The following is a 27378-nucleotide window of genomic DNA, read 5'->3' as shown; positions in this document are numbered from 1 at the left end:
CAGTTGCAGTACACACAGGTCAATGCCAGCTCCATGCTATAGCTTTGTTATCTTCTTGATCAATTGCACTCATTAACTCTACTGTTTCTTCTGCAGTTTGAAAGAATTACACTCAGACAATAAAATAGTTAACTAGGATTGCAAAGCACATTTTCAAGGACTAAATTTTACATCTTCAGTTCTCTATTGTTTTTCAGTGACTGTGAAGTACAGAATGAGGGGGCTCTACCTAAAAGAAGCAATTGAAGTCTTAATGCATACTTGATTGAGTACGATTAACCACCAACTCTTTTCAACATCCATCTACAGACAGGCAGAGATGGAGCATGGAGAGAAGGCACAACAGCTTTTCACCCAACAAGCTTTAATGCCCTTGGTTGGGAAGCAGTAAGCTTAAAGCTTCAGAAGCACTCTGTGTCCCTGGTTTCCTTCACACAAGGAATGCATCAGCAGTAGAAGGGAAGCTTACAATTAAACAATTGTTAATATGTCATAGTTAATAAACACACATGGATGCAAGTCTCAGTGTTAAAACTCAGGTATGACAAAAGATGGGGTTGCTTAGATCCAGGGTCCTACTTTAGCATGCTGAAAAACACAGACCAGAACTAATCTTGGCTTTCAAACACCCTCAAACTTCTCACACACTCTCACAGAGAAATTAGAGAACATGGAGAGATGTCCTGGCAGCGAAGGCCAGGCTGAGGAGCACAGTGGGCAGTATGGTAAATTATATTCTGTTACTGCCTTGTCCTCAAGTGGGGAAATTCACTTCATCTCCCTAGCACAATCCAGCTCATAAATCAGGTCACTTTGGATGTGCTACTCTTCAAGACCTTGAGCTGTTACGTTAATCTACTTACAGTCCCACTGGCCTTAAGTCAGTTGCCTTTTTTAGCCCTAAGACTGGCCCATGTAGCCTGCTATAGCCTGACACGAGTCCTTTCCTCCTGCACCTCTCTGGCAGTCAGTGTCCCAAGCAGTTAATTTAAAGCTCTAGTGGGTGTTTTTACATGAGATTGGCCCACATAAAAATGGAAATTTATTCCAAGCTGACTGATAATTTGACAAAGTAGAAGCAAAGGAACCCAAGACAGAGACTGAGGAACTCTGTCTGCAACTACACAAGGTTTTGCATTATGTCCTTTCATTAAAGTTACCTGTCACTGCCCACTGTATGTTTGTGCTTCACTAGCCCAGAGAGCTGCACTAAGAGCTGCTATGGGAAGGCAGAAAACAGACCAGTACCCTTCAGTCCTTACAATTCCCATTTGGAAATATGGATTTCTTTAAAACAGTCTAGCAGCAGAAGCAATTTATAGGAGATGACTGAAATCATAGGAGATGACTTAACTTCATAGGAGATGACTGAAATAATCTCCACCTAGAAAATTAGGACACATCCATGATCACTGCAAAACAGCCCCAGTGGAAAACAGCTTCAGCCCATTCCTGACTGGGCAGTGCTGCGCTGATCAGTGCTGCAGCTGACAGACCCACAGGCAGGCTTGGCCTCTGCCAGGAAGGCAGCTGATGCTACAGCCACGCTTCAGCTTGCACATCACACCAGCCAGCTAAGGAGATTTTGTCAATATTTCATTTATTTGGGGAGAGAAGAGAATAAAGTTTAAATAACAGATTTAAGCTTTTAATAAAGCACCTGTAACTCCTGGGATTATATCAGCCTAGATCAAGGTCACCTTACCTAGACTTTTTTTGGTTTTAGACACAAGCCTGCTCTTGTGTTTAATGTTCCCTGATGCTGCAAAGGACCAAAATGATAGTAAGACCCTGTTGTAAGGACAAGCAATTTTATTCAGGCAGAGTACGTTTAAACACACGTAACAGCTTCTGTTACATGCTAATGGGGCCATCGTTTCATTGTCACATCTTACTCTGTCAGCTCTGTGGCTGAGTTATGGTTTTAATATCTAAGTCTCTGCTCTGACGATGATTTGTTCTCTGTTGTTTTTCTGATCTGCACTTTAGAGTAATACATCATTAGCAATGCTTCAGCTGGTTGTAACAGAGCATCGCAGATGGAAAATCTTTTCACTCCTACAGATGATGTGTATCTATGGCCATACATGATCTAAACATGTTCAGGATTTTTCAAAACATTTGACTACAAATTCCCAATACAGCAGAAATAGATCTTTATGCTTCATTTTTTGATTAAAACCAGCAGCACATTCCTCTCTAACATTTTTCAGTTAACATATTTTCATCATAACCTCCATCCATTCTTTACGTTTTGCTTTAGATATTTAATGATAAACACAGAAAGTACAATATTGGGAGAATGTGGCCCCCAGAATTCCCAAAAGACTACAAACATAGATAGAGCTTAATACATAAATAAGAATGCAGCAGATCAGACTCTATATTACTGTTCATAACTGAGGAAGGACTGTAAGTGTGCATTACTTTTCAAAATTCAGGAACAATCTATGAAAGTCTTTTAAGTTCAGTTATCACAGGGGTCAGCAGGTGTTCCATGGATGAAGAATTTGAAATCTCGGGGCCTCATAGCTGTAGGTGGTCCTTAGTTTAAAGAATTCATAAAGGTGAATAGATGCAAAATTTAACAAAGATGGAAAATGTCATTTAATACTGGGCAAAGGAAGGGTGGACATAGATATGTTCTTAAAGAAGGGTATAAAGCTTGACAAGGAGATGACAGGCCAAAATCTTCAGTTCTTCCAGGTAGATAACTCTCCCCAGCTGAATCCATCTATGGATCGTGCAGATCACACGGGGACTAAACCCTGCCTTTCACCACATTGAGTTAAAGCCTTTTTCCGCTACACCTATTCAGACTCAATACGCCTGGATTTCCTCTCCACATACCTAACCCGCCCCACAGCCCTGCCAGGTAGCCCCACTCTTCCTTCAGGAGCATTTCGGTAAGGAACAGAGGGTGACAGTGATTCTGCAGACTGGCTTGCTTAAGGGTATGGGATTTTCAAGCAAAGACTGCCAGGCTCTCGAGCCCACAATTCAAAATGCACTGCAATGTAAAGGTACCTCATCCAATTCTAATCAACACGAGGAGAGCTAAATTCCCAGAAGTTTAAAGGGAAAATAACTAAGGCTTTCCAGCTTAAGTATGATTTTTGAAATCCTATGGAGCTGAGGTAACTGAAACAGAACGATACTTTAATGACACTGTGCCCATTAGGTTATTAAGGAGATCAGTCCATTGGTTTCAGTTGCTTTTAATTATCTTCTGTGGAGTCATTCCGGTTTTATGCTGGTGTAAACACGTCACATCCTATGCTGTTTAATTTCCTTAAAGATTTCGTTTGCCTGGTTTTAATTTTATGAGGACTTTAATTCCAGGTGTTTAAATCAGCAATGAAAGGGAAAAAAAAAGATAAGCTAAGACTGAAATGAAACTGATTCAAACTATATTTTAAATGTATGAGTATTCATTTTCTTATACTGGCAATTCCCAGCCACCAATCTCAGGCAAGATATCCTGACACTTTTAACCACGTAAATACCATATTTTTGAAACAACTATAGGCTTCTGCTTGTTATTGCTTAAGATTCAACAGAGGATGCATCGTAAATGGGCCTTTAAGGAAACCAATTCTATGATTCCTGCTAGCTGGAGCAATGACTACCATCATGAAAGTAAAATTACTGCCATTAAATCAAGAAACTAATTAGATCATCAAGTTCATTTTCTGCTGGAGACTTGGTCTACTGGCATGAGGTAGAATGATTTACTCAAGAGCATGCACCAGGGCTGAGCCAAGTCCATCGGCTTAGGATATTTCTGATATTCAAGCTGCTTGAAAGAAGCTCAGCAGTTCAAGGTTCACAGGTGCTTGTGGTAGCTGGATCTGCACTAGCAACTCTCACCAAGAGGAAGGCTGGGGACACACAGGTCTGGAAATCTTGCTTATGCCTGTGTTCTGAGTCAAAAGGAATCAGACTCTAACCTTCCTCCACAAGACTAGCAGACACAGGGCCCTCAGATGACTGCATCAAAACCAAACACACTGGTTTTGCTTTTCCCTTCCTTTTTCATTATCAAGACTCCTGCATATCTAAACTCTGATAGCAGAGATCACTATGATATCAAATGGAAAGGACTGCCTGCACTCGAGCTTCTAAACCAGAGAATAAATCTCTCTAGGTCACATAACGAGACATTAAGGGCATTTGACAGAATCTGTGAGATACTCCTTATGCTGAAAATCCTCTTTCATACACAGACACTGGAAATCCCCTGTGCACGTCATCATTCAGCCTGTCTGCCACATTCAGTGTCAGCTTCTTACTGTCTATCTTCTTCCTCTGTAGGTGGTTTAGCAACTCATTAAACTTATTGAGCTTATTAAACTTGGAAAAAAAGCACAGGATTTTAATGTCCTGATCCTGTACACAGCTGAGAATGCCATGATACAGTGATTCATTCCAAATGATAACAACCAATTAGACAACTTCTTATTATCAAAGGACAATAATGAAAAAGATAATGAATAAGAGGATGCATCTTGTCACAGCAGAAATGGCCAAGATTAGAATCCAGGAATCTTGTTTGTCATTCCACCTGACCTTAACGAAGTCATTTACTTTTTATGCCTTTGAATTCCTGCCCATAGTGTGGCAGAACTAATATTTATTTTACATGTCTTTTGGGAGTAATCAATGTTTTTAATGGTCTTCAGAGTTAGATGATGAGTCAGTTCAAAATGTGTTCCCATATGTACACTTAATTGGTTTTTAAGGCCATTTTAGGCACAGGCATGCCAGTACACCTAATATGAACCCTTACCAGCCTGCGCAGGGGCCTTGCACAGCCTGATCTGGTGAGAGGTGACCCTGCCTATGGCAGGGGGTTGGAAATTGATGATCTTTAAGGTCCCTTCCAACCCTGACCATTCTATGGTTCCATGATTCCATGATTCTGTGCAGTACCTGGAGATACAAGGACACCCCCCCCCCCCCATTTACACATATAAGGTCCATTCTATTACAGGGACTTCAGAGTTAACAATTGTACAACTGTGTTTTATTTATAACCAACATGCAGTGGAGAGGATGATAAATGAACTTAAATAGCTGCAGCATTATTCAACACACAGCCTAGCAGAACATTCCACAAAGCACTGAGTGGTTTGTCTGATCGCCTCCAGCTGCCCACCCCACAGGAGTTGGGAACATCAGCTATTTCAAGCTATTGCAAGTAAGCTACTGTTAAGAACGTGATAGTGTAGCAAATACAATGGAGATCACTATTTATGACTACAGAGGCTATATTAAAGCAGAAGGTCTGTCTTAGACTAAGGTACTCAAATTCTCAAACATCTCCATGCACATACAAACACAGGTATGTGGCACAAACTGGTTGCCAGAATTCAGATTAACGTCCATGTTCTATGTTCTCAAACAGTCCAGAAAATTAAGAGAGGTTCTTTCTCCAAAAATGCAATCACCTGAAACAACACACCTCCTTACCAGTAAGGAAATGCTAAGAGCACCATTGATGATCCTTCTTCCAAGACCATAAGATTTCTCAGAAGTAAGGCCGCCTTCAGAAGAGATTATAAAGATCTCAAAACAGTGTTCTCTGAAAAAACTCCAAAATCACTCCACATTCTCCAGTGGAAATAATAATACTCCACCACCACCACCACAAAAAAAAAACCCAAACAGAAGAAAAAGAGCCTTGCTAATACGACTTACTGCATGTGTAGGACACCTCAACACTGCAGTGACCAGTATCACAAAAGCTAGCTGAAGAACAAATAAATTCTGTTTTACAACAGATGGATAGATGATGTATGGATGGATTTATGATTAAACAGTGTCAACATGAAAACCTGCAATTTCTAAATTAAGGCATTTTCTGAACTGTCTAAACAACTCATCAGTTTGAAGTAAATTCTGAACAATTCCCAGAAGAGTCAATCTAGTACTGAAGAAAACTGATTAATAAGTCTAGTATCAATCTGTTGAAAATCTATGATGACTTTGCCTTTCCCTTTCACAGCTCTCCCCACAGCAACACACTGGGAATTCATCAGGATGGTCCACAGGGAAATCATTAAGCAAAAATAATAAAAGGGGAGAATAAAATGTAGAAAATACCAAACATTTACTCTACAGGCTTCTGAGTTTTCCTCTTCCACATGAATAAAGGTACATTCAGGAAAAAACCCAACCTGCCCACCTAAGAGAAATGCATTATTCCTAAGTACCACAGTGACAAACCACTGGTCTGCAATACCCAACTATTTAAAGCACTTCCTGAGGGCACCTACAATAACCCTGGCATGGGGAAAAATGAACTGATGTAAACAAGTACACGAGGGCACAGACCAAGTCAAAATCAAGACCTTTGTGTGTCTCTGAAAGCAAGAGGATCATTCATTGGAACTTCCTTATGCTTGAGTTGCTGTTGTCAGCAGCACCTATTGTCTAATTGGACACAAAATCAGACTACTGTGAAAGGTGTGATTTGGAGATTCAGTCCCACCCCCTACGATCTCAGGTGTGGCATCTGCAAACAGACAGTTCCAAGCAAAGTGCTTTGAAAAATCAAGAGTAGATCTAACTCAAACTCTTCTCCACTACAAGTTTTACTTTTTCTGTAAGAAACTACTGCCAAATTCCCGGTCTGTCTCCTCTCTGCACTTCCCACAGCTGTGTCTGTTCTCCAACTGGCTTTTGTGTCTCTGGAGAGCAGTTCAGAATCTTCCATATAAATGGAAATATATATGTATGTATATGAATAGATACTTTATAGTGCCAACTAATGGAACTTTACTGTGTTTTCAGATGCTTTCCCATGAGCATACCACAATTTATTGCTATAGTATTTTACTGCTCTCCAGCAGCTCACAGAAGCAACACGTTGTACAAAAGCTTGGCATAAAAACTCACTTGTCACGCTCTTCCCAACCAGGATCTTCACTGGGTATTTCTCCCCAGGGCAGTCACCAAGTCTGACCAAGACCAAAGGACACTTGCTCACAGAGATGCTACCATCACCAGGGACAAGATACTAAAATACAGTTTATCTTTTTCTTTTTTCCCAAAACAGATTTTTAGCCCTCTTTCCTCCACCATGAAGCACAGTGAAACTGCAGCTGGTAGTTACTCACTACCCATCTAAGCATAACTAATGACAGCGACCTACAAATACAGGTCTGTCTGAACTCAGTAGGTGCTTTTACCTTTTAATTTGTATGCACACTTGGGATCTGCCATGGACACCAGCCAGTCTCTAGCAACTTGAAGCAAAGATCAATCCATTTCTTAATTAGAGATGTGAATGAATGGAAACCGAAATGACCATTGTAAATGCAGCAGACCCTAAACAATGACTTCCTGAGATGCTGCATGCCCTAGAGTGTTTCCTCTGTAATATTTTCAAACTACCCACTCTCATCAATGATTTATGGTGTCTAGGTGGTACTTGGCAGTACCTTCTGTGCTGATAAAGAAGAAAACCTTTATTGTATCTTGAACTGTCAATGAATGCTTTGAAATTTCACAAGAGTTCTTGCATTCGTCCTTCATATTTTCACACTTTAATAAAACAACCTCAAACTATCTGTCTTTTCATACAGAATAATGCTTCTGAGCATCTCATTAATGAGCCACGTTAACTTTCGCCACCATCAGAATATGCTTAATTCCATTGGCCTCACACCACAGTTCTCCAACTGCGTACTGAACCTCGTCATGACAGCCCAATTAGTTCTGCTGGCAACATTAATGAGACTGTGATTATTTGAGAAACATACCTAGCAAGTATGAATTCTCATGCAGCCCTCTGGTTAAAAGGGATATTACAACTTTAATAGAAGGAGACATCAAAAAGCATTTACCCACACAAAGGAATTCAACAATTGTGTTTAAATTTAATGTAACATATGATAAAAAGACGAGCTGGCATAAAAGCCTGTCGCTGCTTCTTACACAATATTATTTACAGCTCTGTATAGGACCAACTCCATGATATTACAGACAGAAATCTTAATACTTTCTGACACAACTGGGTTGAGCCATCTATTATCACCCACAAATCCTTTAAAAACAAATACCGGTTCTAATAATCACACCATTCAACATATTAGCTTTGAGACACCAATGAGGGGAACCACAGTGATAAAATGACCTCTTTTAGCAAAGGCCAGTGAAAAGAATTATCTGTATCCTGGGCTTCAAGTCAGAAGCCTTTAATATTAGGATCACACCCTCCACTGAATAAATGTCAGAGAAATAAACTTGATAGAACAATATATTTTCCATGCTCTAAAATTATGAATTTTAAAAAGCACTGAGAATATGAAACTACAAAGTCTTTACCCGCTAGGGAATAAATTCAAATACCAACCAGGTCAGAAATAATCTACTGTCAACTGTTACCATAAAAAAAATGGGCGATGATAAATAATGAAGTATCAAGCTGCCAGGGAGGTATTTAGTGGGAACTGCGAGGATCTGTGTTATTCTTAGTTATTCTGTGAATCTTGATTAGAATTTTAAAGAAAAGGTAATGTTTCTCCCAACCCTATTTCACCATCATTTACAACCCAGAGCATGAAAACTGTCAGCCTACCTCTTAGATTCTTCCTGATACTGATCTTAAGCAGCTTGGGTGCTTGGTGGCTTGTTTGCAGCGTTACTTTCCTGAGAAGGAAAAGACAACATGGAGCAATCAATGAAAGGTGAACCTTTGGGTTGGAGAGGTTTGGAACACAGTGTAGATATTGCTGATCTAAATGGCTTATGCTTTCTTGATTACATTTTTCTCCCTCTGTAGTGTTGACAGCCTGAGTTTCATTGGTATTCAGCCAACTCCCGCTTCCCACAGTATGGATAATTGCACCTTCCACTCACAGTTGCACACATCCACTGTAATTTGTATGGATGGAGAATGTAAAAGAAGTGTTTATTGCATATAAATTATTTTAATTTCTTGTAGCAAGCCAGATGAAAATGAAAAGGGGTATCACCAAGCAGTCCACCCTCTGCAGAAAGCAGTGAACAACTGAATCTTAAAAATACCTTGGCAGATCTGTTTATTCCACTTAGCATCACACACCACTGCATCAATGCATTTATTTACTCTTCTACAACACTTTCTGCCAAACTTTTTATGTGCTGTAGGTATAGTTGCAGCACACGGTTTCCTCTTTCCAGGGAAACAGGAGCTTGAGCTGCTAATATCATTTGCTGCACTTAATCAAACATGAGAGAAGACAAGAAGCTGAGACCTTGGCAAGTCAGTACAAACACAGCACAGCATGTCTTGAGGATGGAATGCCTTAGGGACATATGCATCCCCCAACTGAAGAGTAAGGTCTTCCTGATGAGAGGAATGACTTCCCTGAAAGAAAAAAAGAACAAGTGGTATTAGCTAACCTCAAGCAGCAAAACGAAGTCAAAACCCCAGTACACAGAACTTCTTTCCTCATCATGTACCTATTGCAATGGGACCTCGACCTACAGGTAGTTTTCGTCCCCCAAAACGCAAACTTCTGGCGCTTCATCTCGCTGATGGTCTCACGGCTGCAGGAGCAGGAGGAGGCAGGTGTAGTGGAGGCGCCCAGGCTGCCCACCACGGCTCCGGCACCCCAAGCCACCGGCCTTGCCATGACCTTGCCGCCTCCCACCCAGCTCTCCCGGGTACGCCCAGCCCCTCCGGGGCCACGCTCTCAGTGTAAAATGAGTAACTCTGTGAAAGCAAGAAGTATTTTAACGAACGGTCACCTCTCTGCCTGGCTGCCTGAGGCGCGGGGAGGCCGGGAGGGAAATGGCGGGAAGAGCGGTCAGGGCGGGCCCTCAAGTCTCCTCTCCTCGCCCCCACAAACCCCTTAACCGCCCCGTGCCCGCCACGCCCTTAGGGATTCCCGCCCCTCGGCTGCCTTCTCTTGCGGCGAGACGGGGCGGAGCCGGGCGTGGCCAGAGCCGGCCTGGTCAGCCGCTCGTCGTTCCCGCCTTGGGCTGGCGGGGTTCGAGGTCTCAGCCCTGCGTTCCTGGGCCGCGGGGAGCCTGAGGCGGCGCGCCCCGCCCGCGCAGGCCGCCTTGCGAGGGTGGTTCTGTGCGGCCTCGGCCTGCGCCGGGGCCGGTCCCGTCAGCGCCGCTTGGGGCTCAACGGCCCTTCCGCGCCGCCGCGCCTCGTAACGCAGCGCCCCGGGGCACCTTTCAGTGCTGAAGCGGGGTCGCTGTGGCAGGCTGCCGGTTCTCCGTGTGTCGGCGGGCCTGGGTAAGGAGCTTCGTCTTGGGCTGCAGTGTGGGGAGAGGTGGGCGCCTTCTGAGAGCCCGCGTTTGCCCGGAGGGGAAGGTGTCGGGTGTCAGCGGGAGTTTGAGGGGAGCAGGGAGCCGGCGGATGCCGGACCTGGATCCGAGTCCCCTGTTCCCTGCCCTGTGAGCGAAACTGGGGGTCCCAGCTGGGTGCTGGGGGGCTTCAGACCTGGGGGAAGGCCTGGCGTGGGTGGTGGCAGCGTGGGGAAGGGTGGCCTGGGTGCCTGGCTCCTGATGGGCACGTCTAGAAGGGGGTTCTCAGTCTCGGTGTGTGTTAGGTGGTGGCTTTGAGAAACTCGTGCTTTGAGCCAGGAAATGCAGGGCTGTGGAATGAAACAACAGCAACAAAACCACGAACAAAACACCCCACCTCTGCTGCCTTCGGGCTTCAGCGAGAAAGCACATGGAGACAGGTTTCTTCTTCGGCTGTTACTCGGGGGAAATGCAGGTTTTACATGCGTTTGGTCTGTTGTAATCACACTTCAGTACACCGAGGGAATGGGGCTTTGGGCTAGCACATTTTCTCCCAACGGTGCTTCCCGTTTTCAGTGAGGTGATGCCACAGCGACCTCAGTACCGAGTGAAGGCCTTGTTGCCGTCTTGGTGTGATAAAGTGATTCCTTGAAAAAGCAATTTGGACACTTGTGAGGCTTCTAAACCTTTTCTGAAGCACTCAGCTTGCTTTAAGCCAGGTTGTTTGGGTAGATACTGCCTCAGCCTTGTGAGGAATAAAAGCCATGTCGTAATAGATGCAACTTTTAAGTTGTCTAGAAACATCTTCTGTTGGTTATTTGTAAGTGCAGCTGTGGCTTCCTAGTAAACTTTCTGCTGATGTGGTAATACCTATTTTTCACCGTGAAAAAGATCTAATAACAGCTGTATCTGGTATTATAAAGCACTTCAAGTTTAGCCAGCCATGTTACTTGCTGGAATTCATCTTCTCATTCCTTCATCCAGGTGCTGCTTGTGCAGCTGCAACTTTGTAGGTCAGCTGTGAGCTGCAGAGGTAATTCACTCACTGTTTGCTATTGCTTTTCTCCAGTAGACCTGATTTTGCTAACCAGTCTCCAGCCTGAATCGCTGGTGGCTGCAGTGAGCAAAAGTGTTTATTTTTTTAAGTTTAGATTGGAGCAATTATTTAATTTTGGAGACACGTTAAAACAAGAAGAAAACTTTTGGACCTAGGAGTCTGGCACTGCAGATTAGTTTTTCAAGTCTTGCTGAGTGAAGGAAGTTGTGAATTTGTTTTAGGGGCACAAGGTCTTCCCACAGTGCATAGGAAGACTTCACAGAAGCATGGCATGTGAGACAGGCAGCATAGCGTATTCTGTAGGGAAACAGCCGAAGTCAAAAACAAAGGTGCCTAAACCCCAGCGACAAACACAGATTACCCTGGTGTGTTGGAATTTTGGGCATATTTACAGACTGGGAGAAAAGGTCTTGGAGAGCAGCCCTGCTGAGAAGGACCTGGGTGTCATGGTGGATGAGAAGCTTCCCCTGAGCCAGCAGTGGCTCTTGCAGCTCGCAAGGCCAATGGGATCCTGGGCTCCATCAGCAGAGGGGTGGCAGCAGGGACAGGGAGGGGATTGTCCCTCTCTGCTCTGCCCTCGTGAGGCCCCAGCTGGAGTCCTGTGACCAGAGCTGGGGCCTCAATGCAAGAAAGATGTGGGACTGTTGGAGAGGGTTCAGAGGAGCCACAAAGATGATCAGAGGGCTGGAGCAGCTCCCCTACGAAGAGAGGCTGAGGGAACTGGGCTTGTTCAGCCTGGAGAAGAGAAGGATGGGGGGGGACCTCATTGCAGCCTTCCAGTCCCTGAAGGGAGCAGAGGAACAGGAGGGGAATGGGCTTGTTAAAAGGGTAGACAGGGGCAGGACCAGAGGGAACGGACTAAAGCTAAAGGAGGGAAGGGTTAGATGAGCTATTAGGGGTAGCTCTTTACAGAAAGAGTGGTGAGGTGCTGGAACAGGCTGCCCAGAGAGGTGGTGGGTGCCCCATCCCTGGGGGTGTTCAAGGCCAGGTTGGATGGGGCCCTGGGCAACCTTGTGTAGCTCCAGGCCTGGAGGTTGGTGTCCCTGCCTGTGGCAGGGGGGTTGGAGCTCTGTGATCCTTGGGATCCCTTCCAACGCAGACCTATGACAGGCAGTCCCTTTCCTACCTGATATTACCATGTTGGGCTTCCCATTTTTCTGGTGAAGGAGCTGTGACTACTACAAGCATCTTTCCTGATGGATGTTGCCCATACATTTACTTTCCTTCCTTTATGAGAGCAGGGAAGAAATTGGAGCGAAATCCTAACAGAAAAAGGTAACTAAGTAAGAACAAAGTTTTAAAACATGTCTGTTACATGATGGGTAAATATTTGCTCTCTTTTGTTCTCAGAGTTTGAGTCAAGAGAACCTTTTTCTTTTTTTCCCACTTGGTACATGAGTCCTCATTTGAGAGCATCAGTTGCCTGATACTTGTTAGGTTTTCTCCTTGATTCTTCTAGAAGAAATCTAGGCAGAACAAGGAGGTTTTGCATTTCTGAGTGGTGAGAGGCTTAATCTGAATATTAGATACCAGCGCTTCAGAAATCTGAAGAGGTGATTGTTGCCTTGGTGTCAGTTCATGCTACAGTGACATAATTGAACAGTGTAACAGACTGAACAATTCTGCTTACTTTTTTTTTTTTGCTTTTTAACAAAGGATAGGCTGTAGCAAAGCCTTTTTTTCCAGGAGAGTCTTAATCTGAAGGCAAAAAGACACCACTTTTAAAATTGTTTTTGTTTTCATGAATGGTTTTTATCCAAGTGTTGCTGTGATTCACTACAGATTGGAAAGAAATGCTGTTGAGAATGAATCGCTGCTGCTTGGTGATGAATGTTACTGTGTGCTTACCCAGTGGACCTTAATGATGTGCTGCTTTGATCAGCTGTGGAGCTTTGAAGGGTGTTACCTGGATCCAGTGCACTGATTAACTTGTTATTTCATCCATCAGTTGTGGTAGCTCAGCAGGGTGTAAGGTGAGCTGCAGTAGGCCTCTGTACGTGTGCCTGTTGCTGTAAGGGATCCAGTTCTTCCTGAATTATTGAAGCTGTTGGTGCTTTTGGTTCTATTTGCCACACTGCCCCATGACAGCTCCCTCTGCAGATAGCTCTGGTGACTATTAAAAGTGGTGGAGGGAAATGAGGCAGAGTTACAGTAGCTTTGGATTGTTCAGAAGGTATTTGAGCCCTTCAATGAGGAAGAAGCAGCCTGCTGGCAGTAAGAGTGAGCCATCAGAATTGTCTTGTTGTGCAGAGGATTTGGAGTCTGCTGGGTGAGATAGGTTGGAAAGCATGTTTTGGTTGGCAGGCCAAAATCTTGCAGATATGTAGAGCTTACCATGCTTGAGACCTGTCTTTCACAGCTGGAAATCAGTGTGGTGGAGACTTTACTTCTATCAGCACAAATAGAAATGTGACAGTCGTATACAGTGTTTGGCTGTGCAGAGCAAGAGGCTCTCAGTGTGCTGACCAGATCTGTGTCCTGCCCTTTCAGGGTTTGCTGGCAGCTCTGTGCAGAAAGGGAAGATTTGGCTCTGGAAACCACCATCCCTCAGTCTTGTGATGCTGAAATTCTGTTGGTGTGTTTAAAAAAATAAAATCCTGCAAGGTATCTTGCCTGAGTTACCATGTCTGAAAGTATATGGGCTGTAAAATATCTCCAAGGGCATGGGGAAAGCTTGGGTATTTGAAATGCTTCGGAGGGCTGGGTAATAACTTAAGGCAGCATCAGATGATTGATGAGGAAGCGGACAGCAGAACATAAGCTGGCTGCCTTAGTGTCTTGTTAGGTTTTCTTTTGTCTCTGTGGGGTTCTCTGTCACTATTCTGCATTCTCTTTTTCTCAAAGTTTGAGCTAGTAAAGTATTGTGAGTGCTTGAAGAGATGAATATTTTTTTTGAAATCTCTTTTTAGTTTGGGAGCTTGTTGGAGTGTGGAAGCATTGTAGCTTTAAAGATTTTTAATGTATTTTTTAAAAGTAGCATAGAATTAAGATACATTTTCGTGTCTGTTACTCTTGAACTGAGTAGAATCAGATTACAACTTGGTCAGCTGGCACATACCCCATATATACAGTTAATCTTGCCTGTACTTAAGAATTGGCAAGCTGTTTCTCTTCCCAGAGAAGTCCAGTAGAGGTGTTCTTCCCATCCCTTGTCCGTGCAACGTTTTACTGTGGGTTGGGATTTTTCCACTCTGCAGCAATAACCAACACTCTTAACATTAGGAACCCTTTGCAGATACTGTGTATGATATCCCAACAATGCAGGGCTGGGTTTGCAGTCAGGTTTGAATGTAAACCCTGTTTATTGAAGCTCAGAATATAATATTAGATATCAGTGCTTCAGAAATCTGGACAGATGATCATTGCCTTGGTGTCACTTCATGCTACATTGACATAATTGAGCAGTGTAACAGATTTAAGTTTTGCTTAATTTTTTTTGTTTTTTAAAAAATGATAGGCTTTAGTAAAGCCTTTTTATATTTTTTTCTGGAGATAGAACAAGTTTTAAAAAAAATATTCCATATTCTAACCATGGAAACCTGTTTCTGGCATCAAGGAGAACATACTGGGAGGAATCCTTGCTGTGTGTGTAGAGGTGTTTTTAATAAGCATTACTGCTTTTTGTCTTTGAGTTTAATGTTTCATAAAATTATGGAGCCTTCTGGATACTACCAGTTAGTCATAGAATCACCGACTGGTCTGGGTTAGGAGAGACCCCAAGGATCACAGAGCTCCAACCCCCCTGCCACAGGCAGGGTCACCAACCTCCAGGCCTGGAGATACACAAGGTTGCCCAGGGCCCCATCCAACCTGGCCTTGAAAACCCCCAGGGATGGGGCATCCACCCCCTCTCTGGGCATCCCATTCCAGTCCCTCATTCTCTTTGTAAAGAACTTCCCTCTAATATCTAATCTAAACCTTCCTTCCTTTAGGTAATTGAGTAACTAGGAAATAATTCATAGAAAAAAATATTCTGGGGAATGGATAGCTTTCTGTGGTGTTTATCTTATGGAGAACAGTGTGTATAAATATTGAAAACTATAGAAACCTGTCACGCTGGTGTCCCTACAGGGGCACATTCTTTCCCTGTATAAACCCACTGAATTTGCTGTTAGTACCCTGAAAACAGAGTAGAGAAGTCCAGTGCTTCCTGAGTATTTTGAACTGGGACCAGGCCGTATGCATCTTGCTGTCAGTGGTGGTGACTTTTCAGACCTCTCAAGTCTTTTGCCTTTTCCCAACCATGCACTTCCAGGTCTTTGCAGTTTCCTTGGTTTCTGCAGAACTGGAGTTGTGCTGAAACAAGCCAGAGAACAGGGAGCTGATAACAGATTTTATTTCTCTTTTAATTTATTTCCCCCATGTTATTTTTTCACTCAGTACCTTGAGGCACTTCACCCAAGCTCCCAAGAGTACTTGTGCTGCCACAAATGAGCCTATTCAGGGCTGGAAGTCAGCGATGGTGCTGAATGAGGGAGGAGGAATGCTGAGGTTAAGTTAACATTATAGATAAAATTGAGTGTGTCAACAAGCTCGAAGCTCTCTGATTTTCTTAGTGTATGCTAGATTGTTCAGTGATGAGAAATGAGCAATAGGAGACGCTTTGTGTGCCAGGAGCTTTTTCAGCACTTCACCCTGAAATCACTGGTACCATCCTACAGCTCAGGGCTGCTTTTTCCTCTCCAGGGAAAACTGTCATGCTCAAGTGGAGGGTTATTTGCCTCCTGCTTTTTTGCAGTCCTTCCTTTGCAATGTATGTTGAAAGCTACATTTTTTCATTGTAGATGAGTGGTCTGAAGCAGTGGGCTCTGCTGCTATAGGAAGAGGCATCCTGGGACAGTGAATTGATCTGGAAAATAAAGATGCTGCCAAGAAGCAAGACCAAACTCATGCTGATGAGTTCAGTAACTTTAGTAATGTTATAATTCTTGTTTGTTTTGAAAGTGGATGTAAGATTTCAACTAGAATTGAATTTTATATACAAGCTATTGAAGCTAATCCAGGTAATTAGCTTGGCTTAATTAGCCAAGTAATTAAGTACTAAGTTTCTCCTGTGCTTCCTTGGAAAGCAGTTTGTTTCCCATAACACACATGTGCCTGATGCTCCTGACATAGTGACGTTATCCTCAAGATGCATTGTAACAACATCTGAATAAATACACTGAAAAATGTATCCACATTTTAAATTTAACTGTAATCTTCAAAATTTAACTGGACTGTTCAGGTTTTTTTTTTTTCTCTGTAGCTGTTCAGGATTTTGCCCTCCAAAGTAAACATGACTTTTGAATTTACTGTGTCAAATGTTTATTCCCCATGTTATCAGTTGTCTTAATTACTGAATTACTTGTCTGCCCTGTTTTAGTTCCTTTCCCAAGCTCAGGGAGGCAGCAGGGCACCAATTTTGGCCAGAACAATGGAGCAGCTTTAACCAACACAATGATGTGGTGTATGGAGGAGGAGAAGGAAAGGGAGGAAGGAGGGATGCTGTTTGCATGTACCGGTTATGCAAGCAACTGTGAGAGCAGATGGTGGGATGCAAGTCCTGCTTAAGTCTTTCTAAAGAAAAAGTGGGTCAGAGATACTATTTTTAATTTTAAAAAGAGCAAGAAAGCTGTAGTTAAGCAAAAAAATATAATTGAAGCAGGAGGGGAACCTTCCTTAGTCTGTGTGCACATGAAAAGTGAACAGAGTCAGGAGTTTTGTAGGTCGTGTGTACAGCTGATGAACCAGGGAGGTTCTCCTGCCAAGGTACTTCATGGCATTGCATTTGCTTACAAACCATCCATATATCACAGGAAGACCTGACCTGAGATCATTCTTAGGCTATTCTTAATCACATAGCTCATTCACAACAGTGGTGAGTCAATGTTATGAGCTCCTGACTCATCTTCAGCATTTCTTTCTATTACTGGTTTTCCAAGGCTGCCATGTAGTCAAGTGAGAAGACAGTTAATGTAGATCATCTCTTCTGTAGTAGAGAGGCTTTTCCTGGCGAGTTCCTCTGAGATAGTCTTCTTAAAATACATCAGTCTTGTGACCCTTTGATTCATAGGGAATTGAGAAGGACCTGGTGAATTCAGATTCATTGAATGAGTGATATACAGCAGTGTAACATTGAGGAAACTTTCCATCTACAGAGCTTTCCCTTGAAAGTTCTACCTGGGAAGGTTTTATCCTCTTAATCCATTTCAGATTTTTGTTCTTCTGCACGAGGCAACGTTCTGCCTTTGGTTTATGGACTTTGATGGGCAAGGAGAGGCAGTGTGGTCACTCAGTCTTGAGTAGCAAGTTCTGTTTTGTTAGCTTGTGCTGATGTGTGGAGTGATGTGTTGTCTTCTCTCTGCACATCCTATTGCTTGTTGACTTAGCAGGCAAGTGCAACAGAGCTTCCAACCACCGTCAAAGGGAATGGCACAAAACAAGGGTCATGCTTAGTACAGTATGCTGCCTGTGATTGACAAGTTATCCCCAAACTCATCAGCATCAATCATACTTAGCAGTGTATTACATTTGATTTGATTGCAGAATATTAACAGATAAAATAAGCACAACAGCATTTGTATATGTAAATCTGTAAACTCCTGCTTCTCTTTGGCTTAATAATTCAGTACTTGGTAGCCCCAAGCCTTGAATGGTTTTATCACCTTGGAGATTTATCTAAAAAAAGAAAAAATACAAGATGAGCTCACCTAGAACTAGGCTGCTGCACAGTTATCCCCTCCCTAAATTCAGCAGGATGAATGATGTATGCACTGGCCAAGCATGGTACATTTTATTACCTGAAGACAAAATTAAGCAACAATTCTTTTTATCATCTTACTGCTAATAGGGGGGTGCATGTGTGTACAATAACCTGGTTTGCATGTGGGGATGCCCTGCAATGTGTTTCTTATTTTTCATAGTTTTCCTTGTGGGTTGAAAGAAGAAAAACCTTGATGCTGGCCTCAAGTGAGGAATTCTTGTCATATGTCCAAGCATTTGATTATTGACTTACCCAATAGTAGTTGTTTGTTAGAAGTATTTATTAAGAGTAGTACTGGTCTATTTGTAAGAATTTATGAGAATACATCCTCTTCCTCTGTTTGGAAAAGGAAGCAGGTATCCAGTGGTCCATGCTGGTTCTCTATTCCTGAGCTTTTCAGCACCAGAACTTACTGCTTGATACCACACAGAGGCTGTGGGATTCCTGCAGATCTAGTTAGGCCCTGAGGTTCCAGACCTGAGCTTCTATAGTAAAATAGTATTAGGCAGGGAAATCCCACCCAGCAACATCCACATGGAAACCCCTGCTTGTAAAGGACAGTTGGAGTTTATTAATGCTTCTCTGGAACTGGGGAAGAAGGAGCTGCTTCTGAGACATGGGTTCTGCAAGGCTCTTGCTCTCTTCTCACCAATATTTGTGGAAAGAGTAATCTTTCACCATGCTGGAAGACCTTAACTTGCTTTAAATTAGTATTAGTAATAAATGGCCTGATATTTCAGACTCTTTAGATCAGTTCTGTGCTATCTGCACAAATCTTTGAAACATGATGCTTGCTTATTGGGCTGTGCTTGGTTGTACAAATGGAACTTAGATATGAGGAAGTTATCTTGAGATACAGAGTTAAAATCTTGCTGAAGAGTAGCTATCAGTTACTGCCTTTCACAGTTCTCTCCTGTTTAACCATTTTACACTTTTTCCTTAAAATAGAGGAGGAGGAGTAGAGCGTAACCACGAGAAAATGCCTGCCTGTTGTCCTGTTAAATTAAAGCTGGACATCAAAGGACAAGGGAACTCAATAAAGAATTTCTTAATTTTTTTTTTTGTCTTCCTCCATCCAATCAGATTAAAAATGTCATGCTTAAAAGACGTGGCTGCATACAGAACACACAATCTATGTATGTCTCCTAGTTATAAACCTGACAGCAGGGTTTGGCACGTAGGCATGGTGGTTAGCTTGTCTCTGCAGGTGACACCGAGTACTTCTGTAGTCAGGGCAGCTTCCTGGCCCAGTCTGTTGGGCTTTGCTTTCCAAATACCCTGTGCTTTGTGATCTCACTGTTGTACATCTGACCTGATGTCTGTTCCGGTGTCGCTCCTCTTGCCACCTGTTCCTGCCTTATCCCTGTCCTGCATAGAGGGCATGGGAATGCAGGGCTCAGGGCAGCCAAGCATCAGCAGAGTGTACTCCTGGAACAGTAATTGGCCCTGGCAGGGATCCTCTGTAGACAGACATGCAGTGACATTTAAGTCTGCCACCACAAATGGAGATTGAGCATCCGAGCATGTCTAGTTCAGAGGAGGAAAGGAGGGAATAGGTGAAAGACGAGAAATCAAACCAGCCACCAAAGCAAATGCGTAGATCCTCTGTGTGCATCTCTCTCCTCTCTGCTGAAGGACAGGTGAACCTCATACACCTTGAAGAAAATCTGAAAGTGTAAATAATCCTTGTGTGATTAAAAGACTAACTTTTCAGAATTTAACTGTGTGCTGACTTCTCTCCCTGTGACTTGTTCTTGTTTCAGTATAGGCCTTGATCTTTGATAGTTTTTATTCTTTCTGAGCATATTTACTGTGAAACATGAATTTAAGCAAGTAACTTTCTGAAATTGGCTGTGCAGTCAACTTTAAAAGCTGCTGTTCTCATTGCTAGTGTTTCTTCTACCATCTGTAGGTGCAAATGAGCAATGGGCTCATGGCAACACAGTTCATGCACTATTAGAAACCAGTTCTTAATTAAAATGCATTTTAAAGTGTCAGGAGAAACTTCGGTGAATTAATTAGGCTGGGATTAAATGGTCACACAGTGTTCAGCAGACCCCATGTGTTTTACTTATGCATTTACTATATGCAAATGCTTTATTCTAGGGTTCTTCCCACCCACCCCAGTAGTAACATTTAAATCTTTTTATTCATTCTATGTGTAGCATAAATGAATGTGCTGCTATTGTATTAGTGCAGTTAAGGGCAGTAGTGGCACAGGATTTACACTGTCTTACAGGGATACTACACTGCAGTTGTGAGGAACGTGACCTGATGACTGGTTTCCCCTCTAATGTCTCTGATCCTATCCAAGAAAAAAACATTGCTCAATCGCGTTTTAAAGTATTGTTAATTCTTATTCAGCTGTCTCTGAAATATCACTGTGGCTTTGTCTTTGGTCAATCTGATATATCCTCTCCTAGGGAGGAGTAAATTGCTTTACAATGATTGATTCTGAACTGTGGTAGTTGCAGTTAAATCTGTTTTCCTTGTTGTTGCCCATAAAGCAAAGCCCGCTGCTTTGCTTCCTCCTCACTGTGGACCCGCTCACCTTTATGAGGATTGGCTGCAGTTCTGAAGAGATCCTCTGTTTCCTTGCAGAATCCCAGAGCTAGATCTTGTGTACCAGTGACCAAATTCACTGCAGCATATTTAGGCAGAGTTTGTTGAGTGCTGTGAGGCTTTGTGTCGTGGTTACACCGCGGAGCCCCCAGGACTGGAAGGCCAGTGCACTAGCTGTCAGACAAAGCACCCTCAAAAATGCAGTGCCTGACTGAAAGTAAAACTGAATTTAATCACTGAAAATGGGTGAAATGGGCAATATGGAGGTATAACTAGTTTCTGAATGCTTTGAGTTCAACCAGGCTGACCTTACTGTACCTGTGTAGTCATTACTCGCTGTCTGACCTGTTCTGGCTGTCCGAGTGGAGCCCTGTAGTAATGATTGCTGTAATGTTTTGTCTCCTTGTTTCTCCTTTAATTACACACATTAGCATTTAGTTGGGCTTCAGTAGTTACATAAAAGTGAGAAGTAGAGGCAGGTTTAAACAGTTGAAAGCAGCGGTAGCTCCTAAGGCTGTGTGTCCTGCACCACATCACTATGTGCTGATGCTCAGGAGATGCTGCAGTTGTAGCACAGTTAGTCGTGTTTGCTGGTCCCTACTGATTGTCTGTGTTTTAAGTCTGTGGAAATTCTCCCGTTGAATGAAGCTGTAAATCCATCCTTACCTGTCCATATGAAGGATAATCTCTCAGTTTTTATTATTTATTATTGCATGCCATTGGGAAGGGCAACAGAAGAAGAGAGTGAAAGGTATTGTTTACACAAGGTCATATAAAGAGTTTAGGAAATGATCATTGAAGATTTAGAGGAAAGTATTTTCTAATATAATTCATTTCCTCAAAAATAAAAAGCACAATCCTAACTATAGGTTGTAGAATTTGAGATGTTTTCCAGTTTTACTTTAAGAGACACTGCCTCTAATTTTTAGCATCTTATGAATTGCTCCTTAGGTGAGTAGCTCTCTTCAAATATTTATTAATTTGGTTTAAGCAAGTTGCAGTTTCAGGTAGGAAGCAGGTAAATCTGTAGCAAGCAGTCACTGAAACTCAGTTTATTTAATGTCACATCAGTATTTAAGTACTTCCTTTGCTAATATTAATAATATATTTGTGCTGTGGTGTTAAGTAGCCTCATTGTTTAGGGTTCTCATCCCCTCCCCTCTTTGGAGACTGTTCATAGAGCTGTTTATTGTGCAAATTCCTACAGTTATCATCCAGACTTCTATTGAAATTCTGCACTGCTGTTACCTCAGTCATTGCCTTTAGGCTTGACGTTGGGTTTGGGTTTTTTATTAGCTAAAACGAGGTTGTGCAGATAGACCAGTAATTCTTTTCTTTCCCTGGTACAGTAATTAACACTTTTGTTTTGTTTATTTATGCCTGACAGAAATGACTGAATTATTAGATGGAGAACTGGCCGCTCTGCGTTCTTTTTGCGCCGTTAAGATAAGGAAGATGCATCAGCAGCTGATCTCCAGGCAGGCGCGTGGCGGCGAGTCGAGGCAGCCGCAGCGTGGACTCACAGCAGAGCGACTGGGGACAAGTGACTGGAGCTGTGTGGTCCCTCAGCAGCTGATGAACAGAATCCGCCTGAAAAACATCACAGAGACTGTTCAACAGGTACAGCAAGAAGGGAAAGAAGTAGAGATTTTGCCTGTGCTTTTGGGAAAGCTACTGGGGAAAAAAAAGCCATAACACAGGGACCACATCAGGCAGGCCTTACTGTCACCATGCTCAAGCCTCTGAAAGAAGTGTTGTGCTTCATGCATCAAGATTTACCTTTCTCCTCTTTTCTTTTTTCATTAGACACACTGCAGAACTATTTGTAGTAAATAATCAAATTGTGAGACAATATTGTGTGGTGATAAAATAATGATTTGTGGGAGTGAGGCTGGGGTGGTCAATTATTGCAGTCCACAGCAAGCCCTGGATCAGCTGCAGGAGAAAAGCCTTGTCTGCTGGTTACCTCTGTACCTGTTACTTATGGTAGTATTCTGCATATCATTAAACTGTGGAGTCTTTGTGATCCCAGTATTAAACGTATTCAAGAGGCAAAACCTCTCCCCTGCTCCCAGCTTTCTTAGACATCAGGTAGTAGTAAGAATTAAAGCACGCCCAGTAGAATCTTGGTGACAACAGTTCCTGTATTAAGAAGCATCTGTACCATCTTTACACAATTATAAGTGCTTTTCTTTTTTCTCCACTGTGGTTTTCCCACCGTAGAGCAGACATTCTGACCCAGCTCCTCCCTTCAGCTCTGCTTCCCAGAGACTCAAGACTGGTATTTTTAATTACTTTTTTTGTTGGCCAGTGATATCTGTTCTTGCTTTGTGCTCTCAGGTGGATTTGAACGTGCAGGTGTGAGAGTGACCATTGCCTACAGGTACCTTTACCTGTATATCTGGGCCTTGGCAAATGTCTCTACTCTGAAATTAACAGAATGTCTACATCTGGAAAGTATTTCTAATAAAACAAAAAACGAGCTTTGAATAGTAATTACAGACATTTGTTTTATCTGGATCACATATGCTGGCTTTGATTTATCACCCAATAGCACAGTAAAAATGATAACACATTCCTCTGCAAAGCCCCTGCCAGGTGAGCAGGGAGCAATACTTTCAAAGTCAGTTCTGGCGTGATGATTGTTTCAGGCTTCCTGTTTAAATTGTTTTGAAACCTCAGGAGTGTCTGTTCTTTCATTGCATTAATGTTAACCAGCCCACCATCCAAATTCTGTAGAATTTTTGCTGTCTATTTGCCTGACAGTGTGGTGATGTATTTTCTTTGGATGCTGTATCTGCTTTCTTCTGTCTTTACCTCCACATAATGATTTTATGCAGTGGAGAAGAAATCAGGAAAGGAGGCAATGGAGGGACTTGAGACAAGACTTCCTAGGATTGAGCCCACTGCTTTTGTAGCAGTTTACTGCCATGAAATCAGATAAAATTATTGATATTTCATAAACAGGCAAATAGTGGGTTTTGTGTAATGCTATTAAATACTCTTAAGATTTCATGGTGGATAAACTAACATAAGAATTAAGTAGTACTGCTTATTTTGCAGAGAAAGCTGTGTAATTTTGTTTGTATTCTGACCCAGAGCTGTATACAGACATTTGAACTTATTGCTTCAGAGTTTTACTTACTACTTAGAATTTTTTAAGATAATTATAACCTCTCTGGTATTTACAGCCATATGTATACTGTCAGCATAGGAACTCTGCTGCTCCTCTGGTCTTGTTACAGACAGGCAGTTATCTGTGGTGGACTTATTGCTGATTAACAATTGCTGTTAGTGAATTGTGATGATCAAATACTTGAAATGTGGAGTTAAACACGTTAATTTTACTTAATCAAACCTTCAGGAATCAGTGTATTTGCTATTGTGGGACATTGGCTAGCAGCCCTGGGCTGGCTTCTTGGAACATCAGGTATTCGTTAAGCAAGAGTATCTAACGGCTGGTTGTGCTCTCAACATACTCAACACTAGCAAAATATATACATATTTACATTGGCAAAGTTGTGATTTGTACTGAGCAATCACCCCTCAGGGTCCAAGTGAGTTACAGTAGTTAAAATGAGTTTTTTGCCATTGTGAGTGTATCCTCAGAGTTGGCTTTGGCTGGTCACCGATGTGGTGCTCTGTTGCTGAAGACAGTAACGTCCACACAACCTCAAGCATTAGGGAAACTTTGCCTATTACAAGAAGAAATAATGTATTACAGATCAGTGCTCTGGTTCTGACATACAAGCAGATAATTTTAAATGAAATGAAGTTATCAGTGCTGGAAGGAGTAAGTCTATTTAGTGTGAAAGCATTCAGTAGGCTTAAGAAGATGGTGCCTTGACAAAGATTATGAAATAATCTACAACTGCCTGCCAAAGGAAACTTTTGTTTTTAGAGAGTATCCTTATCTATATTTTTATTGATTGATCTTAATGGAGTGGCCATCTTGCTAGGACAGATATTGCTTATTGCATCAAAGTCTCATCTTTCAGGTGACAGAAGCTCAAATCCATGACTCTGCAGTGTGCCCTGACTGTCAGAAGAAGGAAGCAGAGCTAGCCAAGATTACATTTCTCAGACGACAGAAGACACTAATGGAAAATGCTTTAATCCAAGAGAAATTGGGAGAACTGATTTACTCCAGAGTAAGCAAATGTTGTTTAAAAAAAGGTTGTGGTACATGTTACGCATAAGCCAGATTTCCTTCTGATGTATGGCAAGGAGAACAGATTGCCCTGGATGCAGTGCAAGTCAATATACAATTTGGCTCAGTATTGTTACAGAAATGCTTGGGACTAGCACACTGATCGAGTCATTTGAGGCTTGTCTGATTTATATAAGCTGAAAGTCTTTCCTAGGATTTCCTGGAATTCCTTTGGGTACATCTTGATTATTTTTCCCTAGTTTGTTTTCTGTTGGGCTGTCTGTGGCAAGATGGTAAATAACAAAATGATGTGGTAGTAGGTAATGATGCCCGTATTAGTCTGTCTTATCCTTTGGTGTAGGAGTCTCAGAGTAGGACACTGCAACATGTTATGGAGGCTAAAGCCTCTCAGATGCTCTGAGATTTCTTCTTAGAAGAGCTGTCTTCCAGCTGTGTCTGCTGTCACAGAGTTCATTGTTAAGAAGTGCCTCTGGAATAGACAGTGGTCAGCGTACACTGAAATTTGGGGAGCTCCTTGGGTCTTCTGTGGCTGTTCCTTAGGGTCATCTTTTTTCCTGAAGGAAGAACTCTTCTCTCACTTTTTGAAAGGGCATCAGACTGAAAGCAGGTTGCTCCTGAGCACTGATGAAGCAATGTTCTTTCAGTGCTTGTGAGCAGGGTGGGAATTTGTGCACTGTACCACATGTTCTTTTGTTTTACCTAATGATGTAAGGCTCCTGAGTTTTGACCCCCAGTCACTCCATGGCCAAGACTTGAGAACTTCAGCCTCAAGTGAGGCTTTGCTTTTTGTCTATTGCTTTTTCTCACAGTTTCCCTCAAAAGGCCACCTGCTTTTCCTTCCCTTGCTTAGGGAGGAAAGCTGCTTTATGGGGCAGATCACGGGCTACACTATTCCACAAAGTTATTAAATAGGATGCTTTAAAAATACAGTTGCTCCTTGCATGGTTGCTTTTGAGGGACTGGATATACCTGCTGATGAATACAAACCCACATCATTTTCATGTTTCCTTGTTATTTCAGGATGGCCTTACGCTGATAGGAGAAGCACTCAGAAGCTTTCCCAGACCTTCAGAGGATCCCAGGAACTTATGGCAAAGGCTGAAAGGTCAGAAAATGTAAGGCCTGAAAGTAGTAAATATAACTCAAGGACATAAAGAACTGGGAGTCTTCTGCAGGCAGTCATGTACTGAATGCCAATGGATGTGGATGTAACCTGAGTTGGTGACTTGTGTGGAGGTTTATATTCCTTCAGGTGGAAACAGATATGCCCAGCATGCTGGTGTCTGGGTTAAGATTCAACTCTTTATTCTTCCTAAATGCAAATGCTGCAAAATGCTGTAATCCAACTGCATACATTTTTCTTACTACAGAAGCAAACATATTCTTTTATTAATCTGACAAGAAACGAGTATTGCTTGGTTTTTTGTGGGATTGCTTGTGGGATTTCAGAGCAGCTCTCAGCTGCTGCCATCTGTAAGAAAACTGATTCTGGGGTGGGGTTTTTTTGGTCAGGAAGGTGTTATTTCTGGATTTCAGCTCAGTCTTTGCCCACTGTCTCGTGTGTTCAATTGAAAGTGAGAGTCCCAGGTGGAGGAGAAAAGGAAGGTTGCAAAGTAACTATAGAGAAGAGTAAAGTGAAATGGGATATTTATAGAACTGAAATAATGAGACTGTAACAGAAATTAATCAGCAAGACTGAGGAGTCCAGCAGGACAAGAAATGATAATAAATTAATCATAGAACCTATGTAGGATAGCTCTCTAGGAAGAGAGAAAACCAACATAGATTAAATTTGGAATAAGATGCAGACTAATGTTTTGGACCATTTTTTAATCTACTTTGGAATTTGTGGTGGTTTTCTCTGATTTTTCAAGATGCCAAAGTCTCACTGTTTTCCAAAGAATATATCTGGCTGAAAAATTGGTGTTCAGTACCCAGGCAAATAAAATGGCTTTATGCTGGAGATCTCAGAGGGGTTAAACAATGAAAATTATCTTAATTGTAGCCTCAAAAGATGTATTCTGATCTGTGGGCACAAACACAGCCTGCCTTTCTGATCATTGCTAACACCAGGAGCTACTTGTTGCGTTGGTCTTGAAGAAACCCTTGTCGATGTTGGACTTGAGAGTCATAAAGTTACTGACTCTCACCAGTCTCCAGTCTCTTCCGTGCATTTAGATCTCTGAAGGCTGTGGAAATCTTGGAATATCCTTATCTATGAACTCTTACTCAATTCTTGTTACAAATAAAATAGGATTAAATCTTCCTGTTGCATTTTATTTTGCCATTTTGGGACAAGAATATGTATTGTTGAAGTTGTGTTTTTATTTTACATTCTTGTAGTTATTTTCTTTTGCAATCTATTTATTGTTTATAAGAGTGTTTGAGGGCTGCTCAGCCTCTTGGCTTTCACTTCACACAAATCAATGAAAAACCTGGCAGACAAGCCCACCTCTTTTTTTTTTTAAGTGAATATCTGCCTTTTGGTTCTTAAAAACCCACCCTGTAAAGATTTCCCTGGGAGTTGATCCTGTGTAGGTCAAGCCCCGAGTGAAAATGTATTGCAGCCCTAAGCTGTTCAAAGCCAATTGGCCTCTCTGC

General features: G+C 42.3%; 1 protein-coding gene across 1 annotated transcript; it reads left to right on the top strand.

The window, feature by feature from the left end:
• Positions 1 to 21995: 21995 nt before the first annotated feature.
• LOC311195925 (uncharacterized protein C8orf48) lies at positions 21996 to 26002 on the top strand (the record flags this gene model as incomplete). Its single annotated transcript, XM_084269375.1, is given in 5 exon segments — positions 21996 to 22226; positions 24605 to 24757; positions 25798 to 25893; positions 25897 to 25946; positions 25948 to 26002. Coding segments are annotated over 5 exon segments (585 nt in total).
• Between the last annotated feature and the right edge of the window lie 1376 nt (positions 26003 to 27378).

The sequence above is a fragment of the Gallinula chloropus genome (genome assembly GCF_964237585.1).
Source record: "Gallinula chloropus genome assembly, chromosome: 11".
NCBI lineage: Eukaryota > Metazoa > Chordata > Aves > Gruiformes > Rallidae > Gallinula > Gallinula chloropus.
The sequence above is the reverse complement of the archived record's forward strand: the minus strand, read 5'-3'. Positions and strand labels throughout refer to the sequence as shown.